The sequence below is a fragment of the Cibotium barometz genome, chromosome 54 (genome assembly GCF_041138505.1).
Source record: "Cibotium barometz isolate CiBa-2024 chromosome 54, ASM4113850v1, whole genome shotgun sequence".
NCBI lineage: Eukaryota > Viridiplantae > Streptophyta > Polypodiopsida > Cyatheales > Cibotiaceae > Cibotium > Cibotium barometz.
The window spans coordinates 23215138-23233703 of NC_141099.1; the positions used below are offsets into that span (position 1 = coordinate 23215138).

Sequence of the window (18566 nt, forward strand, 5' to 3'; positions counted from 1 at the left end):
CCAAGACGTTGAGGCTATCATGGATTGAGAGCATGAATGTCAAAAGGCAATAGGCTACGCTTTAACATCGGTATCATCAAGACAGGTGGCCTATCATGTTATGAAAGTCTTTGTCAAACTTTTCATAAAACTTCGCTTTTGGCCACCACACTTCCATCTTGGGCAAAGGCCACCGGAGCATGGCAACACCAACATGGAAGGCATGAACAGACACAAATGTGAACATAACACAATGCCATGACCTCTCGCTTTGAGTTATCACTAGTCCCCCATCACTTGTTGTCCCCCCATCATTGATTGATTCTGATTAAAACCCTCGTTTAAGATTCCCCCTAAAAAACTTGTTGCAACAGCTATTGAGATTACAAGCTTTAGAAGAGCCTAGCTACACTTCTAACCAACCACCAATTTGATCCTCTCAAAATGCTGAGAGCTATTGTCTGTGTCTATTGACAAGGGGTTCTTTCAAAGAGGTGGGCTTTTTTTTTCATCTTGGGCTATAGCTCCCAATGGTAGCAGACATGGGTTCTCATCTATCCTAGTGACATCCAAACAAATTTGCAAACCATCAATTGGCTAACAAACCATAAACAAAAGGAATAGGCAGCAAGCAACACAACAGTAGGCCCTTGAGGACATTCTATGGTGGGGTATGCAATTCGCCAAGTGCAACTTGCGATGTACACCAAGAACCAAGAAGCCTTGATTTGATTGATCTGACCAAGGTCGGTATAACCTCACATGACTACATATGGTTGCATGTCTTTTTTTAATTAAAATTTTGCTATTATACCATCATAAAGTGCACATGCAGTTATGCTTAATAATCCATTGAAAAGTATGTGACAAGGCACACGGTAAAAAGGAATACTCTGATATGGCTGCAAATCTAACCAGAGCTGGGTAAATGGTTGCACACAAATTATTAGAGCATCTTATTCTTAATCTCAAAGTGGAAATGCTAAGCATTCATAAAAACACACCTACACATAAAGAGAGAGAGAGAGAATTATATTTACAAGTTAAGTACAGTGATGCCAATTTGATTTTATGTAGGATTTCTTCGCTTTGAGCAGAGTTCATGCTAGTAACATGGTGTAATCCTAACCTGTCTCTGTCTCAATAGTGCGACCTTTATTTGCTAACCTGCAGTCTGTCACGTATTCGGAACACTAGTCTTTTGTGAGATTTACGAGTATGAACTTCTTTATACATTGCATTCCCTATGCTAAATAATCATTTGCCATGTACAATAATTAAGAGAGAATATGAACAGCTTCTGTATTTTAAAAAAAACATTCCATCATGTAGGCACCTTCCCAATATCAACCATTATACCTTCATAAATAAATCAGACAGGGCAGCATAAAGGGGTGCAGCAGCTTTAGGCTGTTTCATTGATCCCAAAAGAATCTCAGCCGCACTGACAGACGTGTCACCGTAAAACTGTACATTTGTACCCATACGTGTCATCACAACATCCCCTTCAAGAGAGCAACCAACAAATACACCTGCAAAACTATCATAGGTAAGCAAGCCAACCACAGATACAAGCTTGGGAACCATTGTAAAGGTAGCAAGTTACAAAGCCCATAAGTAACCCCAGTATACCACCTTTGCTGAGACTGTAAGTGTAGCATGCAGCAGTCCCCCCATCCCCTGCGCGTAAATCTGCTTCGAAACTTCTTCCTACAGGTCCAGCAGCGACACTTAAACCAGCCCCCAAAGAGATGTGGACCCTCCCACTGAAAGCCCTTACTGCTGCCTCATTGCGAAGCACAATGATAAAATCAGTGACTTCTCCACCAGCCTGAAAGGTGAACAGCACACACCAGTCAGGGACCAACAAGGCATGAAAGGTGTGAACAGCACGCACCAGTCAGCCTGAAAGGTGAACACCACACACCAGTCAGGGATCAGCAAGGCATGAATTTTCAAAATAGTTGTAAATGCCTTTTCATACCTGAGCACCCCATCCAATCCCACATGAGATTATGGCAGAAGGAGCCGACCACAAGCCATCTGATCGCTTGGCAACCACCAGCCCCGTCCCCACTTTATATGTAACCATCACGCCTGCTTTTAGAATTGTGAAGATAGCTATACCTTTTGCACCCTTTAGTACAGCATCAGGAATCGCCCGCTCTGGCTTCAAATTTCCAACCTGCAAGGAACCCTCCAATGTCACATCAAAGCAGCACAACTAGTGACAACTCAACATTATACGCTGGAATTTCTTGCTAAGTAAATCTGTTCAAACACCATCTGTATGCATGCATGAGCAGCCCCAAAAAGAGCTCAGCATGAGGTCCCCATTTCAGAATAGGAGGTGAACATAAGCCCTTTGTTCATCTCAACAGCCCACAGCCCCCTTTTGAGCAAATTTAAGCAGCCAGAAGGTTGTAAGCAACTGGATGACCATTCTACTGTAAAAGAGCCCCAATGGCGATGTTACTCACATCGATGATCACCTCGAATGGATCATCCCATGAGACAAGCGCTAAACAAGGACCCTCTTCTAAAGCAACCATGAGGTCCTTGAAAGCATGCAGTCCATGCAGAGTCATGTGAATGCATAAGTCTTGATACCCTTGAGCAGATTTGTGAGAGCTGTCGAGAGGTCGGGAAACTTGTCAATGTGAGTGGAATATGCCTAGCAAACAACCATACATCGTATGTTGTTTCTCGGATCTCCCAATTGAGGATTTATGCCACTAAGACAGAATCTAATCTGATGTCATCAACACTAATAATATATCAAAGGTAATTAACCTTGAACAAACAGAACTCCAATTTCTTTTCATTGAAATAAATGTTGGGTATTCGGAGTCTTCATATGTGTGTCCATCCCGCTTATGTGTGTATGTGTAAACTTATTCATATGTATGTGTGTGTGAACACCTGCTTAGGTATGAACACCCCCTTATATCTAGTTAAGATAAGTGTGCCATGTGTCATGTGAGTGAGTGTGAGTGTGATTTGTTTGGGTCAAAAGAAAAGGTTCTAAACCTACAAAAAGACTCTGTACTCGGTGACTTAACATATCAATCAATCATAATCATTGAGTCGTGCCATCCTTCTTTCTCTTCATAGTTCACCTTCTCTCTCTCTCTCTCTCTCTCTCTCTCTCTCTCTCTCTCTCTTTATGGCACACATACCAGGCCACTAACAAAGATACACATGCCAGTATGGAACTGTAATGGTTCACTATGGGTGCAGCCTGGACAACTAGAGCATGTTATGGTGAGGAGAGACATCATACTTCTGACAAAGACACATCAGAGCCCAGAGAGAGGGCTACCTCGAGTAGAGGGATTCCAGTGGGAGTCAGGATTCCAGTGGGAGTCAGCATACAGGAGAACCACATGCCAGGGTACCTCGAGAGGGTCGGGGGGAGTAGCAGTTCTATTCAGACGGGAGCTACAAGGGAGACTGAGAGTGGTAGCACAGGATCCAGAGGTGGCCAGATACATGTGGATCAGCTTACAGCTCTCACAGGACAGGGTTATATACAGAGCCCTATGTTACTTTCCTCCATCAAGATCCTCCTATGTCATTACAGAGGACATGCCACAAGAGGAGGAGACAGGAGCCTCGCCATACACTTGTCTGTCAGAGGAGATTATGCATTATTCTACACTAGGGGAAGTATTTCTTACTGGTGACTTCAATGCCCACACACAGAGCAGACAGTGTGAGGTGTATGACTATGATGACATGGAGATCCTCCACCCTGTGGATCCAGAGGAGATAGGGGCTAGTCGGGCATCAGAGGACACTGGACCAGACAGAGAACACTGGACCAAACAGAGGACATTATGGGGACCACTTACTAGAGTTGGGAGCCAGGCATCGTCTCGTTATTTATAACGGGATGCTACAGTGGCCGGGATCAGGAGGGCTGACATGCTTCCCACATGGGAGTCATACACGGACCAGAGGCACGGTGGTAGACTACATTATGGAGTCTTTGGAGGCATCACAGCTTGTCACCTCATTCTCCATCCCACCTCGTCCTATTGGGGCAGATCGTACATACTTGGCATTTTCACTAGCCAGATCACCATATCACCAGCCCCCCACATACCGACGCCACACACTACCATCTACTTCACACATGACATGGCAGACATATACACTGGCAGAGTAGAGGATGGGCTCCTACTCATGGATCCCCTGGCACCTATGGATACCATTACAGCTGCCTCCTATGATGGTAGAGGCCATATTCCAGACTATATGCCTGCTAGACAGATTCAGAGAGATGCCACAGGACAGATTGTCATACAGAGCTTTTGGGGCATCTAGACAGCTGGCTGAGGCAGGAGACAGAGGATCATGGTATGCACAGGTCACACATTGGTTCTCACAGCATGGCCTAGACATGGATCATCTACTGTAACTCGCGGCGGTGCCCGGGGGACTAGGGCCTTTGACACACTTGTTGATACCATCAAAGCATATTAAAACATTTAAACATGGCCACAGCCTTAACATATCCATCATCACTTTGCATAAAACATAAAAGCTGGACAAAACATCCACAAATGCTGAAAATGGAGCTTGCACGTGTGACACCGCATAGAGGCCGGAATGGGCCGACCCACCCCCTTGGAGTATTTTATTACCCGAGGAGAATAATATCATGTACAAGCTTTGAGGTCCCTGATTAGGACAGCATCTAGAGCAACGTCAACAGTAGCATCATCACCATCAGCAGTAGAATCATCATCATCATCAGTATCATCCTCAGCGTCATTATCATTATCATCATCACCATCACCATCACCGTAAGCATCATGGGAGGGCATGGGAGCCCTGTCAACAGCCAGCAGCTACCAGTCGGCAGCAAGCACGAGTCCTAGGTAGCAAGCGGCCAGCGCCTAAGTGAATGGCCAGCAGGTGTGTGCAGCATTGCAGATAAGCGCAGCATTTGAGGGAAATATTTCATCAACACTTTGTCCAAAGCAGGCTAACAGCATCTAGAACTGGCCGACCAGCACTTCCAATGCATATATAAGCAAAAGTCATCATTGCATACCACATTCAGCACATTCTCAGAATTGAAGAAGTAGACATCAGTAGAAGCATGTAGAAGGGGCCAAAAGTCACCCCATTGGGGTAGACCAAGGCCCTACATCATATACAATCATTCAGTAACCTTTTTGTACCATATTTATACAAGAAAACCCTGACACCAACTATCTCTCTTTCTTCTCTCTCCTCTGTCTTAATCATGTTTATTTAGCATCTTCTCTTAATCAGGCTTAGGGTTGTGGATCAGTACAGCAAGGCTTCCGCACATGCAACATTGGTATCAGAGCATTCAAGCTCAGCCACTAAGCATATGTTCCAAGGAGGTGTACCAATCCATCAGAAGAATGCAATTAGGGTAGCAGATGCAATGGTTTTTGCAACAGGCAAAGCTAGAGGGAGGGACTTAGAACCAGTACATCATCAAGCTCTCAAATCAGTTCCAAAGGCCTAGCAACAGGCATGATCAATTCCGGCGGTGACCCCCCGCTATGTTAAAACTTAAGGGAAAGGAATAGCACACATGGGGACAACAGAGGAACAGATGTTCAGTTCTTCAGCAAGACTTGGAAGTGGAGATCAGAAGTGGAAGGCGTTCAGACAAAAAGATTCAAGTTAAAGTAGCAGTGTCAAAGTCAATACTCTAGGGAGGAAATATGACAGAGTGTCCACCCCGTCATTAAGTTTAGCAAGAGGGGTGTCATGTGCAAGACATGTGCAAGGCTGATCCCAGGATTAATCCTGAAGGGCAACAAGATAAAGAATTAGGAGAAGAAGACCTGTTGGCTGCAACAAGAACACTTGAGTTTGTCCAAGAACTGGCCGACCAGCAGTCCGCCAGTCCCCTAGTATGTTCCAAGGCCTATATAAGGCAACTTTGCTCATTGTTTTAGGCATTCAGTCCAGCCATGGACTAGGTCATACAATAGGACTAGATTACGTATCACTACCTTTTCCAAGACAACCTATGGCTGTAGAACTTGTACTTCCTTTTTGTACATTATAATGTACTGAATACTCAGCTCTCTCTCTCTCTCTCTCTCGCTTCTCTATCTTCTGCTTGCATTTTGCATCAGCATGTTCCAAGATGGTATTTAGGGCTGAAAGAAGACTCCCTGAGCTTCCGCTTGTGACATTGGTATCAAAGCTTCAGGTTGATTCTGGGATATTATTGCTTTCCATGTCCCACTCACCCTTACTGGCATACCATGATGCTTGAAGATGTTAGCAAGAGAAAGCTTCACCATATGATCAACTTTAATGGTTTTCTTGACGGGCAAGAAGTGAGCTTGCTTGCTAAACTTGTCCACAATGGTCCACATAGCACCATTTCCATGCTGGGATCTAAGCAAGTCCATAATAAAGTCCATAGTAATACTTTCCCATGGCTGCGAGGGAATAGGCAATGGCTAAAGCAAACCTGGAGGCTGTTGCCTGTCAAATTTCACCTTTTGGCAAGTAAGACATGCACGTACATATGCCTCAATGTCTTTACGGAAAGAAAGTTTACCATTCTCATCTGCTTCTCCGAAAGCTTTGTTTGAGATAGAAAGTATCTCAAGCTTTGATGATTTGTCTTGACTACAAATTCAACCCCAAGAAGATAATGTTTCCATATCTTTAAGGCATGAATTACAACCAAGAGCTCTTTCTCATAGATATCCATATGAAGCTCAGCATCATGCAATCGACGACTCTCGTATGCAACTGCATGACCTTATTGATTTAGGACAGCCCCTATGCAATCGCCACAAGCATCACATTCCATATAAATGACCTTTGCAAGTCGGGAACAATCAATACGGGTGCACTTGTGATAGCATTCTTGAGTTGCAAGAAGGCATCCTGCTCCTTTGGGGTCCATTTAAAGGTGGCTTTCTTCTTCGTGAGATCATGTAGAGGGGTGGCAATCATAGCAATGCCTTATGAAGCGCCTATAATATGAACATAACCCCAAAAAACTACGTACTTATGACATTTTGCAACTCTGGCCAATTCCGAATGGTTTCTATCTTCGCAGGATCCATTCTTACACCATCCTTGGATACAATGTGACCCAAATAGTGTATCTCTGAAAGGAAGAACGCACTTTTCTTGGCATTAATGAAGAGTTTGTGCTTCCGCAACTCTTCAAACACTGTGGCCAAATGAGTCCTATGCTCCTGCTCATTCTTGGAGAAAACCAAGATGTCATCAAAGAATACACCTGTGAATTTTCGATGAGGTCGGAATATCCTATCCATCATACGATTGAATGTGGCTGGGGCATTGGTGAGACCAAAAAGCATCACCAAAAATTCATACAATCCAAAAGCTGTCCTGAATGCAATTTTGTGGATATCCTATGACACCACTCGTATCTGGTGATAACCACTCTTCAAATCAATATGGCTTAAACAAGCCGAGCCATCAAGCTTATCCAAAATGTCATCAATACGCGGGATTGGAAATCTATTCTTGATGGTGAGCTTATTTAGAGCTCTATAATCCACACACATGCGGAATGACCCATCTTTCTTTTAAACAAGAAGCACGGGAGAGCAATAAGGTGAGAGACTTGGCTGAACCAAACCTTTCTCCAAAAGCTCATTAACCTGCTTCATGATTTCTTGTTGTTGTGTGGCACTCACACGATATGCAGGTTTGTTAGGTGAAAAACTACCCGGCACAAGATCTATGCAATGATCCTCGGGCCTTTGAGGAGGTAGTTCACCTGGCAATGCATCAGCAAAACAATCTTTATATGCATGAAGAAAATTCAACCTATCCTGAGTCAAAACATCCACATTTTGATGACTTGGTTCAATGCTATCACGAACAAAAACCAAGTACGCAGAAAGACTCTTTTTCATTGCTTTATTAATCTGGATGTGAGATACAACTGGGATAGAATCCCCTTCCTTGCCAACATCAATAATATGCATGCGACCTCTATGCATAAAGAAAATCCTGTTTGTCTTGTACTCTTTGCGGGGCTCAAGCCTATGATGCCATGGCTTGCCAAGCAATACATCGCATCCATTAAGTGGAGCAACCAAGAAATGCTCATGATCAAGGTAACCCTGAATATGTATGCGCAACTTCCCAATAAGTGGGGTAATGTCATGGCCCTGTGAAAATGGAACAGCACAAGTGTGGGCATGGTGGTTGCTGAGTCAAAATATTGAATGATTCACATGGGGGATGCCCGGACAGAGTTAATGATGTGTGGACATCCCTAGATGTGAAGGGGGGAACTAGAACATTAGGATTTTAATGTTTTATTAAAAGTTGCCCCTAGGCCTTAGTGGCCCCTAGGGAACTTTAATAACAATTAAAGTGGGGGGCCCTAGGATTATTATGGGGAGTCCACTTTTGGAGTGTAAGCTTCTCTCTCCACTCTCTCTCTCTTCCTTTTGGGAAACGTGAAGCCTACGTGCTATTGGGAAGCGTGGAAAGCAAGAGGAGAAGGAGTTGACTGCTGAAGGGTGTGCTGCTGCTGATTTTTCTGTGCGCTGGAGCAGGCCGTACAGCATCCGTACAGTTTTGTACGACAGCAGGTACTGCTGCAGGCAGAGGCGGCGGCTGTGGAATAGGTACAGGTGGCAACAGGCGGCTGCAGCTGCAGAATTCAGGCAGTACAGGCTGGTACGACTGCAAGTACAGTCCTGTACTTCTGCAGGTACACTGTACGGCTAGAACAGGTGCTGGACAGGTGCTAGGCATCATCTGTTGTTGCAGGTGGCGCAGGCGACCAACATCCAGACAGCAGGCGGGTTACTGCTGGTTACTGCAGGTACAGTCTGTACAGGCTTGTACGGACAGGTACCAACAAGTACAGACTGGTACAGTGCTGTTTTTCAGGACTGTACAGACAGGTACAGCACTGAGGTGGATACAAGGAGGAGGGTACAGACAAGTACATACACACGTGTGAAGCAGGGTTGTGGAAACAAGTGCCTGCAAGTACAGATTGGTACCGTTACTTCCTCCAGTGCAGATACACGGGCTGATTTTGGTAAGCTCCGCATCTGTTCATCTATCTCTCTTTCTACTGCTTTATGTCTGTTGCAGATTTGAGCTATCTGGCCCCTTGTGAGAGGAGGGGTATGGCAGATTGACAAGGGTGGAGACAGAGGTTGAACAGTACATGTATGTATGAGCTGAGATGTTGAATCATGTGCTTGAGTTATGCCAGATGTATGCTCATGGCTGCCCTGCTTAGTGGTCTTGGCTGATCAGAGGGAGGCACAGTGTGTTGCTTTGAGACACAGATCTGTGTGCGTGAATCCTCTGTGCTAAGAGGGATTGTGGGCTGTCAGATTGGACATACAGGTGTAATCTCTTGGCTGATTTTGGTTGTACTCAGCCTTTCATACTTTTGGAATTGAATAAAGAAATACCGCAAGGGGCGCCAAGCTTTGGGGCCAACAGGTGTCGCTTTGTTTTCAGATTTGGGCACTCTAGCCCCAATCTTTTCTGTTTTCATATCTAGACTACAAGTGGACGGGTGACTGCTAGTCTACCGCACTCTGGTTTCTATCAGAGGCCGGTTTCAAGGTTCCGTTGTCGGGACCAATCATCAACTCTCTGAAGGGGGTGAGCTCGTGGTTGCCTCGAAGAAAGCCATCGCTGAAAAATTCAGCAAACATGTCTGATACAGAGGATGAGTACTTCTATCATGTGTTGGGTTTTATGCTGTGTATGCACCCAGAGGAGTGCTAGTGATCATCAGTAGATTACTGGGGCACTTTTTACTTCAATTAGTGGAGGTTTTTTCCCCCAGTTTAGCTTAGTTTCACTTATAAGCAGTTTATAAGTGTTTTGGTCCACCCGGCACATTTTATGGCCGGACATTTGAACACATCTCTTTAGGTCACTTATTATGTGGCTATTGTACTTCACATTTTTATCATCTGAATACATACAGTCGTGTTCTCTCTCTGTTGCTCTCCATGCCTGTGTTTGTAGCATCTCCAAACCCTAACCCTAACAGTGCATAGGCCTTCATTTGGTATCAGAGCCAAGTAGGCCTGCCTTTGCCCAGCCTGTACACAACCGCCTACAAGTTCTGTCCGTACTGCACTAACCGTACAGCCTCGCCAGCAACAACTTCGCCTGCAGCTTCCGTACCAGTTCACCGCCGTCAGCAGGTGTACTGCAGCTTTCCGTACCAGGTACCTGTTCGCCGACAGTACCTGCTGCTCCGTACATCTGTGCCTGCTCCGTACCTATCAACGCCGACTGTACCTGTCAGCGCCGACTGCACCTGTCAGCGCCCGTCATCTGGCATCACACTGTACCTGCCTGCCTGCATACAGTCGACTGCACCAACATACGAAGTAACCAGCTGTACTTGGTCGACCTGCTCCGTACTGTGCTCAGTACAGTAAACGTACCTGCACAGTACTTGCTACGAATATCTGTCTGCAGTCGCCTTCTGTTCCGTACAGTACCTGCTTCAGTACCACTTCCGTACAGCATTAGTCGACTGTACCTGCACTTGTTCATTTGGTGAACTGTACCTGCACAGTACAGTCAACTGTACTTTGCACTACAACTACCTACAACTACCACAACATACTCAGAACATCACACTATGGTAAGCATTACAAGTTTTGAATACTGGGTATTTTTATTTTCTCTGTGAAAATCTACAGGCACTACAGGCAGACTTTCTTGCAAAGAAGTCTACAGGCTTTCTGCACAATTTTGGGTGCAGTAAATTTGGGCATTTTTGGGGCATTTTGGCATTGTGTAAGCCATTCTTTGCTGCTCTACTCAGTCATTGGTGCATTGAACTGCACATTCAGAGGATTGAGAGTGCAGGCATATTTGGGTGAACTATATTCAGTGGAGTACAGTTATTTTCAGGGTTCTTGCTATTGGGTTTTTTGATACACAGGTACAACATTGTGCGTAGGCATAATGGCAAATCAACAGCAGAGTGATGTATCCACGTATTTGTCTAAGGAAGACAAATTGGACGGCACGAACTACTCCTTGTGGAGTTTTATGCTGAAAAATGTGCTTGTGGCAAAAGGTCTTTGGGATTTTGTTAGTGGTGATGAACCACGTCCAGGTCCATTGGCTCCACAGACTCCTCCCCAAGGGGGTGCTCGTGGACGAGGACAACATGTACAGGCTCCAGGGCAGCCATTGCCTGTTCAAAGAACAAATGCTCAGAAGACATGGGATGCCAGGGATGCACAAGCTTTGTCACTCATTGCATTGTCAGTACAGAGGTCTATTATACCTCATATTCGTTCAGCTGGCTCTTCACAGAATGCATGGGTGACTTTGGAGCAGATGTATGCTGCTCGTAATGAGGCTCGGATCTCATTTTTGAAAAGAGAGCTGGAAAATTAGAAAATAAATGAAGGAGATGATATGTCTAGCCACTTAAACAAGCTGCAGGATTTGAGAGAGCAACTCATCAATGTGGATGAGATTATTCCTGAGACACAGCTTGTGTCCACCATCTTACACTCTTTGCCAAGATCTTACTTGGCTTTTCATACCTCTTTGAACCTCAGCATGAGGAATGCTGTTGAACCCCTTAAGTATCAGGAACTTGTTGCTCTCTTGCTACAAGAAGAGCAAATGAGGAAGAATATGATTATGAACACAAGTGCTGAACAAGCATTTACTACAGGTCAAAAGGGGAAAGGAAAAACTCAGCCAAAGAGTTCAAATTAGAATTCAGGTGATGGTGGTTCATCTCAGGATACCAAGAAAGGTGATGGACAGCCCAAGAAGAAGGGCAACTGTCATTACTGTAAGAAGCCAGGTCACTACATCACTGAATGTAGGAAGAGGATTGCCAAAGAAAAGGCAAAGGAAGCTGGGATGTCTGTTAATGATTCTTCTAAAGCTCCTCCAGAGACTGCTTCTTTTGTTGAGGACAGGGATTACTGTTTTTATACATGCAGCTATGATGTCTCTTGGTCTTCACAGGCACTCAGTATGACAGAGCATGCATGTACTTGATATTTTGATAGTGGTGCCTCAAAGCATATCACATCTCGCAGGGATTTGTTTTGTCATGTTGGCCCTGCCCCTCTTGGCAAAACTGTTCAGTGTGCCAACAATGCTTCATATCCAGTTCGTGGCATTGGGGAGATTCAGCTCACAGCCATTGATGGCTCCATTCTCCGCCTTACAGATGCCTTATATGTACCAGGGATAAAGAAGAATTTGTTGTCCATTTCTTCTTTAGCACATTGTGGTATGCAAGTCCACTTTGATGATGATAAATGCATGGTCAGAGACAAAGCTAATGCTTTGACCTTGATGCTTACTGGTACATTATGTCATGGACTTTATCAGTTGGATGCATTTCAGCCAGTGAATCAGTCTGCTTATAATGCATTCACTCTTACTCCAGCTATGGTTGATGCGGAGTTATGACATGCTCGCATGGGGCATGTAAATTTTGGTAGTCTTATGCTTATGCAGCGACATAACATGTTTACAGATGTACCTCTCATGGAGAAGCCTCCAGATCACATTTGTGAAGGATGTATTTTGGGAAAAATACATAGGTTTTCCTTCCCATGTGATCAGGCTCTAAGAGCAACTGCAAAGTTGCAGCTTATACACAGTGATCTTTGTGGTCCCATGCAGACGAAGTCATTAGAGGGTTGCTTCTATTTTGCAACATTTATTGATGACTTCTCTCGTATATGCTGGGTCTATCCTTTGACACAGAAATCACAGGTATATGATGCATTTTTGGCCTTTGTAGCACTTGCTGAGACAGAGTCAGGATGCAAGGTTAAGACTCTCCGTTCTGACTGAGGGGGGGAATATATGTCACACATGCTGAATTCCTTTCTTGGGAGTAGAGGTATAAAACATCAGTATACTACTCCTTATACTCCACAGCAGAATGGGGTTGCAGAAAGGAAGAATCGGTCACTCATGGAGATGGCCAGATGTATGCTAAAAGCAAAGAGGCTACCACATATCTTTTGGGTGGAAGCTGTCATGTGTGCTTTCGTATCTTTGGGTGTCTTGCATATGCACACATACTCAAAGAGTTGAGGAGGAAGTTGGATGATAAAGCCACAAAATGCATTTTTGTTGGGTATAGCCATGAGAGCAAGGGCTACCGGTTATATGACCCACTATCCAGGAAGATATTCACTAGTCGGGATGTGATTTTTGATGAAAAATCAGAAATATCCATGGCTAGTTATGATGCAAATCAGGCTGAAAATGATGTGTTTGAAGGTCTACTACCTATGGAGTTTCATTCCACAGTTGGTGATCCAACTCATGAGGGTACAGGACAGCCAGCAAATGATGAAGGTGGTGCAGAAATTCAGCAGCAAATTGAGCCAGAAGCTGAACCAAATATGGGGCAGCAGGCACCACAGGTCAGACACATACCTAGATGGTATTTGAGGACATTACAGGACAGCCATTTAGAGGGTCCTCTTGCTGGTCGTACTCGTAGGGAGACACGGACCAATGAGCATGCACACATCATGGATTTGAATCTGGTTATGGCAGCCAATTTACAGGATGATGATGAGCCTGATTCATTTGTGGATGCACGAGACAATGTGCATTGGAACAAAGCCATGCAGGATGAGCTTGATTCTATTAAAAGGAATCAAACATGGGATTTGGTTGATCTGCCCAAAGGCAAGAAAGCAATTGGTACTAAGTGGGTCTATTAGTTGAAAAGACATGCAGATGGATCCATTGACAGGTACAAAGCCCGTCTAGTTGCAAAGGGTTTCAGCTCTTGCTCTTTTGCCTGCAAGAGCCTCTTCATGTGCTCCAACTCAGCCCTCGATGCATTGGGCTCTTCCTCGTGCATGGGTTCTTTACCACGTGATGGCTGTCCCATGTATGCACTGTCATAGACTCTCTCAAGAGGCTTATGCCTTCCATGCAATGCATCGGAATCCCGTGAAGCACTTGATTGGCCCCTCGAATTCGGCACTTCCAATGGGTTGCCCTGGCTGTCCATTGACTTAAGTGTTCGTGCTTATTTCCAATCTCAAAACTCTGTGTCTCCTGTTGAGAAAGAGAGACGACCGGGCTCTGATACCAATGTGACCGCTCCCTACAAGAGGCCTATAGATCGGAAGACAATATACACATATTTAGAACACTTAATTTAACTGTTATTAAACAACGGAAACAACATCAGCAACACAAATACTGGAAATACTGAAAATACAAATGACACCAGTACTGGGGCCAGAAAGGGCCGGCCCCCCTCTCAATACTTTTTGTATTTCTTGGAGTATTTTTATTTGTACAAGTGTCACGGGCCTGACAGGCTAGATTTCTCCACAAGGGAGTGAAAACAACCAAATAAAACTGGTTCAAGTCGATGAAGAGGTGTTGGTCGGAGCAGCCCCAAATCACAGGCTCATTCCCACCTTCACTGGGTGGACACCTGCCTTTCACTGGTCTTTCGAGACCGTGCACCAAAAGGCACGCCCGTACTAATGCAAGCCAAGGGATACACCGCGGAGGGAACGTGGCCTGGTTTTCCCCAATGAGCTTTGCTCCCAAATTCCCTGGTGAGTCTAACCTTCACTGGCTCTCAAAAGCTCTGAGAGCGCGGTTAACAACACCACATAGGGAAATATACTCGCCACACCAGGAAGAATTTCATGAACATGGTCAACATATACATGCCATGCTCCTGCATTACACAACTTAAAGCATTCTCTGAATTTAAACAGGTAAAGCAAGTACTGCTTGTACAACTCGTACAGTGAGTTCACCAGGCAAGTACAGTCAGGTACAACGGGTGCATATGGGCAGCCAACAGGTACATGTGGGCAGCCAACAGTTGCAGGTACAGTAGGTACTGGTCAGGTACAGCAGGTACAGCAGGTACACGTGGGCAGCCAGCAGGTACACATGGGCAGCCAGCAGGTACACATGGGCAGCCAGCAAGTACAGCAGGTACAGTCACGACCCTGTGTTTTTCTCTGGACAGTATGCAGGTGTGCACGGGGACATGGTGGACAGTGTGAATGGTACCAGTTCGGGGCCAAGTGATTAAAGTCCTTTCACATAACCCAAGGGGACAAAGGGTTAGAGGGGACAAAGCTTTAAAAGCATTAAAAATAAAAGAACACCTTTTATGGAGGGATCGTGGCCCATATGCTATTATGGGGGGGGGGGGGGGGGGGGGAATGCACTTTTTTTTTTGGAGGCGCCGGCTGCATCTACACGGGTGTGCTTTTTGGCAACGGGGCTGCAAGCGCAAGGTGGGACTTCTCTCTCTCGCTCCCACGCAGGGAAGGCTGGCGCGTGTGCTGGACTGCAGCAGTCAGGCTGCAGCACGCAGGCTCTCTCTCTCTCTCTTTGCAATTGACTGCTGGACGGGCTGGACTGCAGGCGCACAGGGCTGAACAGCACGTGGACACTCTCTCTCTCATACTAGAGCCAGCTGCTGCTACAGTGCACAGGAGCTTTTCTCTTGGGAAGGCAGGCGACTGGCTGCAGAAAACAAGAGGGCTGAGCAGGGAGCGTTGGGTCCAGCTGGACAGCAGAGGGCAGGTCTGCAGAGGGGGCTGGGCGGGCAGGTGCAGCTCGGAGGATACAGAGAAGCCCTTCGTGAGAGGAGGGGATTGGCATCGTGGAGACTGGATTTTAGGGCCTGTTTTTAGAGAGAGAGAGTGTGTGTGTGTGTCTGTTGGTGCAGGGCTGAGGCATCTTTCTCTTTCTCTCTAGCACGTGGAAATGGAAGAACTTGGAGATTTGCTGCTTGAGACTGAACCATAACTGTAGGCATATGACTAAGACTAGTTTAGGTATAGATTAACTCTAAGTTGAATTCGCCTTTCTTGTTCTCTTCATAGCACAACTTAAATTTTACCCATTCATAACAAGAAAAAGAATGCATACATAACCATGTTTCATCATATTGTTACAAGGAACTCTTTACTGGTTGATTTATTTTTCAGGCATCATAACACTTGGCCCTTAGGTATCCTTCCTATTGACGACATCGACTCATCTTTACAAACACATTCTCAAGATAGAATGTGCATCATTTAGGGGGCATGTTAACCCTCATTGGACACCTCTCTAGAATCAACGCCATCCATTAGCAATCATCACTTCATTTGGCCATTGGCATTAGAAATGCTAATTTTGTATATTGGACATTCGCACACATACGTCACGTCTTGGGCGACCTGACAGCCGAGAGGCCACAGCCCTGGTTTTGGCACCATGTTTGGATGGTGTCTTTGTGGCTTACTCATGGAAAGGCCTATGGTTAATGGGATACAGGTCTTTGGTTTCAGGTGGAAACAAGTCCATGGTTTCTCGAGGAAACATGTATTTGGGTTTCTTCAGGAGATAGGTCACATGCAGGCAGAAGGTACACGAATGGACACATGTTTGGTACAGCCTTGCTACTGATTGGGCAGGGGACAGGGAATCCATGACAGAGATGGATAGTACCCTTGGAAGGTAGAGAAGGTTGGTATAGGTGTGTCGACTGTATGGTATGCTGTGCTGTGATGCGAGTTCTCTTTCGAGAGACAGTTTGGGAGTCTGTGTTGTGATGCAGAAGCACTGGATGTGTCAGGGTGTGATGTTGTTCATAAGGTGAGAGGCTATGGATGGTTGTGGCAGCCCTGATCATGGGAGAAAGCTTCTGTATGTAGGACTCAATGTGTGAGAGTCTTTTGATGTGAACAATGGCTGGCCTTGTTTGTGGATGCCGAGTGGATATGAAGCCATGATGCAGGGTATTTGCAGGCTTCAGGACTTCTACTGTGAGACGGCTGAGTTCCCAGCCTTATTGTAATCAAAGCACTTGTAATCAATTAAAGAAATACCGCAAGGGGCGCCACTGCGTTTTGGGGCCAATCGGTGTCCGTGTGCTGTTTGCAAGAGCACTCTAGCTCCCCTTGTTTGTTTTCCTTTTCTAGGTCCTCAACGGTGTTGAAGTGTTTTATGTGCGAGTGTTTGTTTCACCGCCCGTCAGTCGACTTTCTCAAGGAGGCGAGTCCGTGGTTGCTTTGGTCGGGACAATCGCCACCTATATGAGGTGAAGAGCAAGAGCTGAAGATGAAGCTCAGAGAAAAGCTTTTTGGTCCGCTATTGATAGTGTGTGCTTTTTGGGAGTTCCTTCCCTATTTATTGGGGGGAGGGGTTCCAGTTGGGCACACACCGACGGATGGAGCACAGGAGTGCAGAGCGCGTGGACAGGAGCACCATCGCACAGGAGGCCGTTGCCCTTGGGGAACAACCCCGGGTGGTAGAGGACACCGGATGAAGACACCAATGACAAGAAGTAGTCAGCCAGGAACAAGAAGCAGTTGAAGTGTTATGGTGCAGGAGATGGGTTGAAGGCTATGGCTTTTGACACTGTCACCGGTGGTATCTTCACGGAGGCTTCATGGGTTCGGAAGACAGTTTCTTTCTATGTTTAGCAGTGGTGATCTACTATGCTTCACCGGGGACTTGTGCTTACCACTTGGGTGGAGTGCAAGCAGGTTTTGGGTGCCTGAGAATGTATCAGATGAGGCTCAGACGGAAGCGGAGGACTTGACAAGGTCCTTATTCCCGAGCAGATACTGGCACATAAGGAAAGAAAGGTACAAGGTAAAGTTTCCCGTCGCTATCCTGTGAAGTTCAAGAACTGTTCACTGATGGATGCGAAGTGGATGGAGGAGGGTGACTTAGCAGATTCACCTCAGGATTTGCAGCTTTATCTTGATGCCTTTGTGTTGGAGTCGACTCCTGTTACGGCTCATTCAGGTTCAGCAGAGCATAGGTCTGGAGCATTGCCCGATGCTCAAGAGGGGGGTAGCATCTCCGCTCCCTTGTTACAGCCAGGCTCAGTTGTCATCTAGGGAGTCGCTTGGTGACATCTTTGTATTCACCCGAAGGTACTGGAGGCTGACAGTACATCTTTGTATTCACCCGAAGGTACTGGAGGCTGACAGTACATCTGCTTATGGGACTTCTATGATTTTGTGTTCTAGACACATGAGATGATGGTTAAGTACGGTTCACAATCGCACGCACCTTGAACTATAACTGCAACTATGGATAACTCTATGAAGGGCATAAGTCTTGCGAGCAGTCCTAGGGTTGGTTTGGTTTATGGATATATGGATTGAACTCTATTTGTGCATGTATGCATACACTTTTTGAGGTATTATTGTATTCTGGTGCCATTGGATCCTGGTACCATTGAGAGTACACTGGGTAATACTTTGGATTGTGTCGTGTGCTGCATGTATATTGGTATGATACATCAAGTGCTTTATTATGTTCATGGATGCACCACTGGGTGTGACTCCTGCGGGATGGCCATTGATGGGAGAAACAGAAATTAGGGTTTCACTTGTGGGAGACACACAGAGAAGAACAAGGGAGAGAGAGAGAGAGAGTTGTGGGGATAAGTCAACTCACCAAGTGAGTGTGTGACTCCCCTATCACACATGTATATTGCACTAGTACACATAGTGCACTTAGTACATTAAAAGTACTAAGTGTACTATGTACTATAACTTATGGGCTTGTACACACTATAAGGGTGGGCATAACGCCTT

The 18566-nt window shown here is 45.6% G+C and overlaps 1 protein-coding gene across 1 annotated transcript in view; it reads right to left on the reverse strand.

Moving 5' to 3' along the window:
* Positions 1-986: 986 nt before the first annotated feature.
* LOC147607958 (uncharacterized) overlaps positions 987-18566 on the reverse strand; it is a 34318-nt gene continuing 16738 nt past the window's right edge. The window contains exons 3-5 of the mRNA XM_086789728.1: positions 1964-2164; positions 1615-1810; positions 987-1511 (exon numbers count right to left, since the gene is read on the reverse strand). Of these exons, the coding sequence (XP_086645854.1) occupies positions 1333-1511; positions 1615-1810; positions 1964-2164 (576 nt within the window). The 3' untranslated portion in view covers positions 987-1332. The remainder of the gene's footprint in view (positions 1512-1614; positions 1811-1963; positions 2165-18566) is intronic.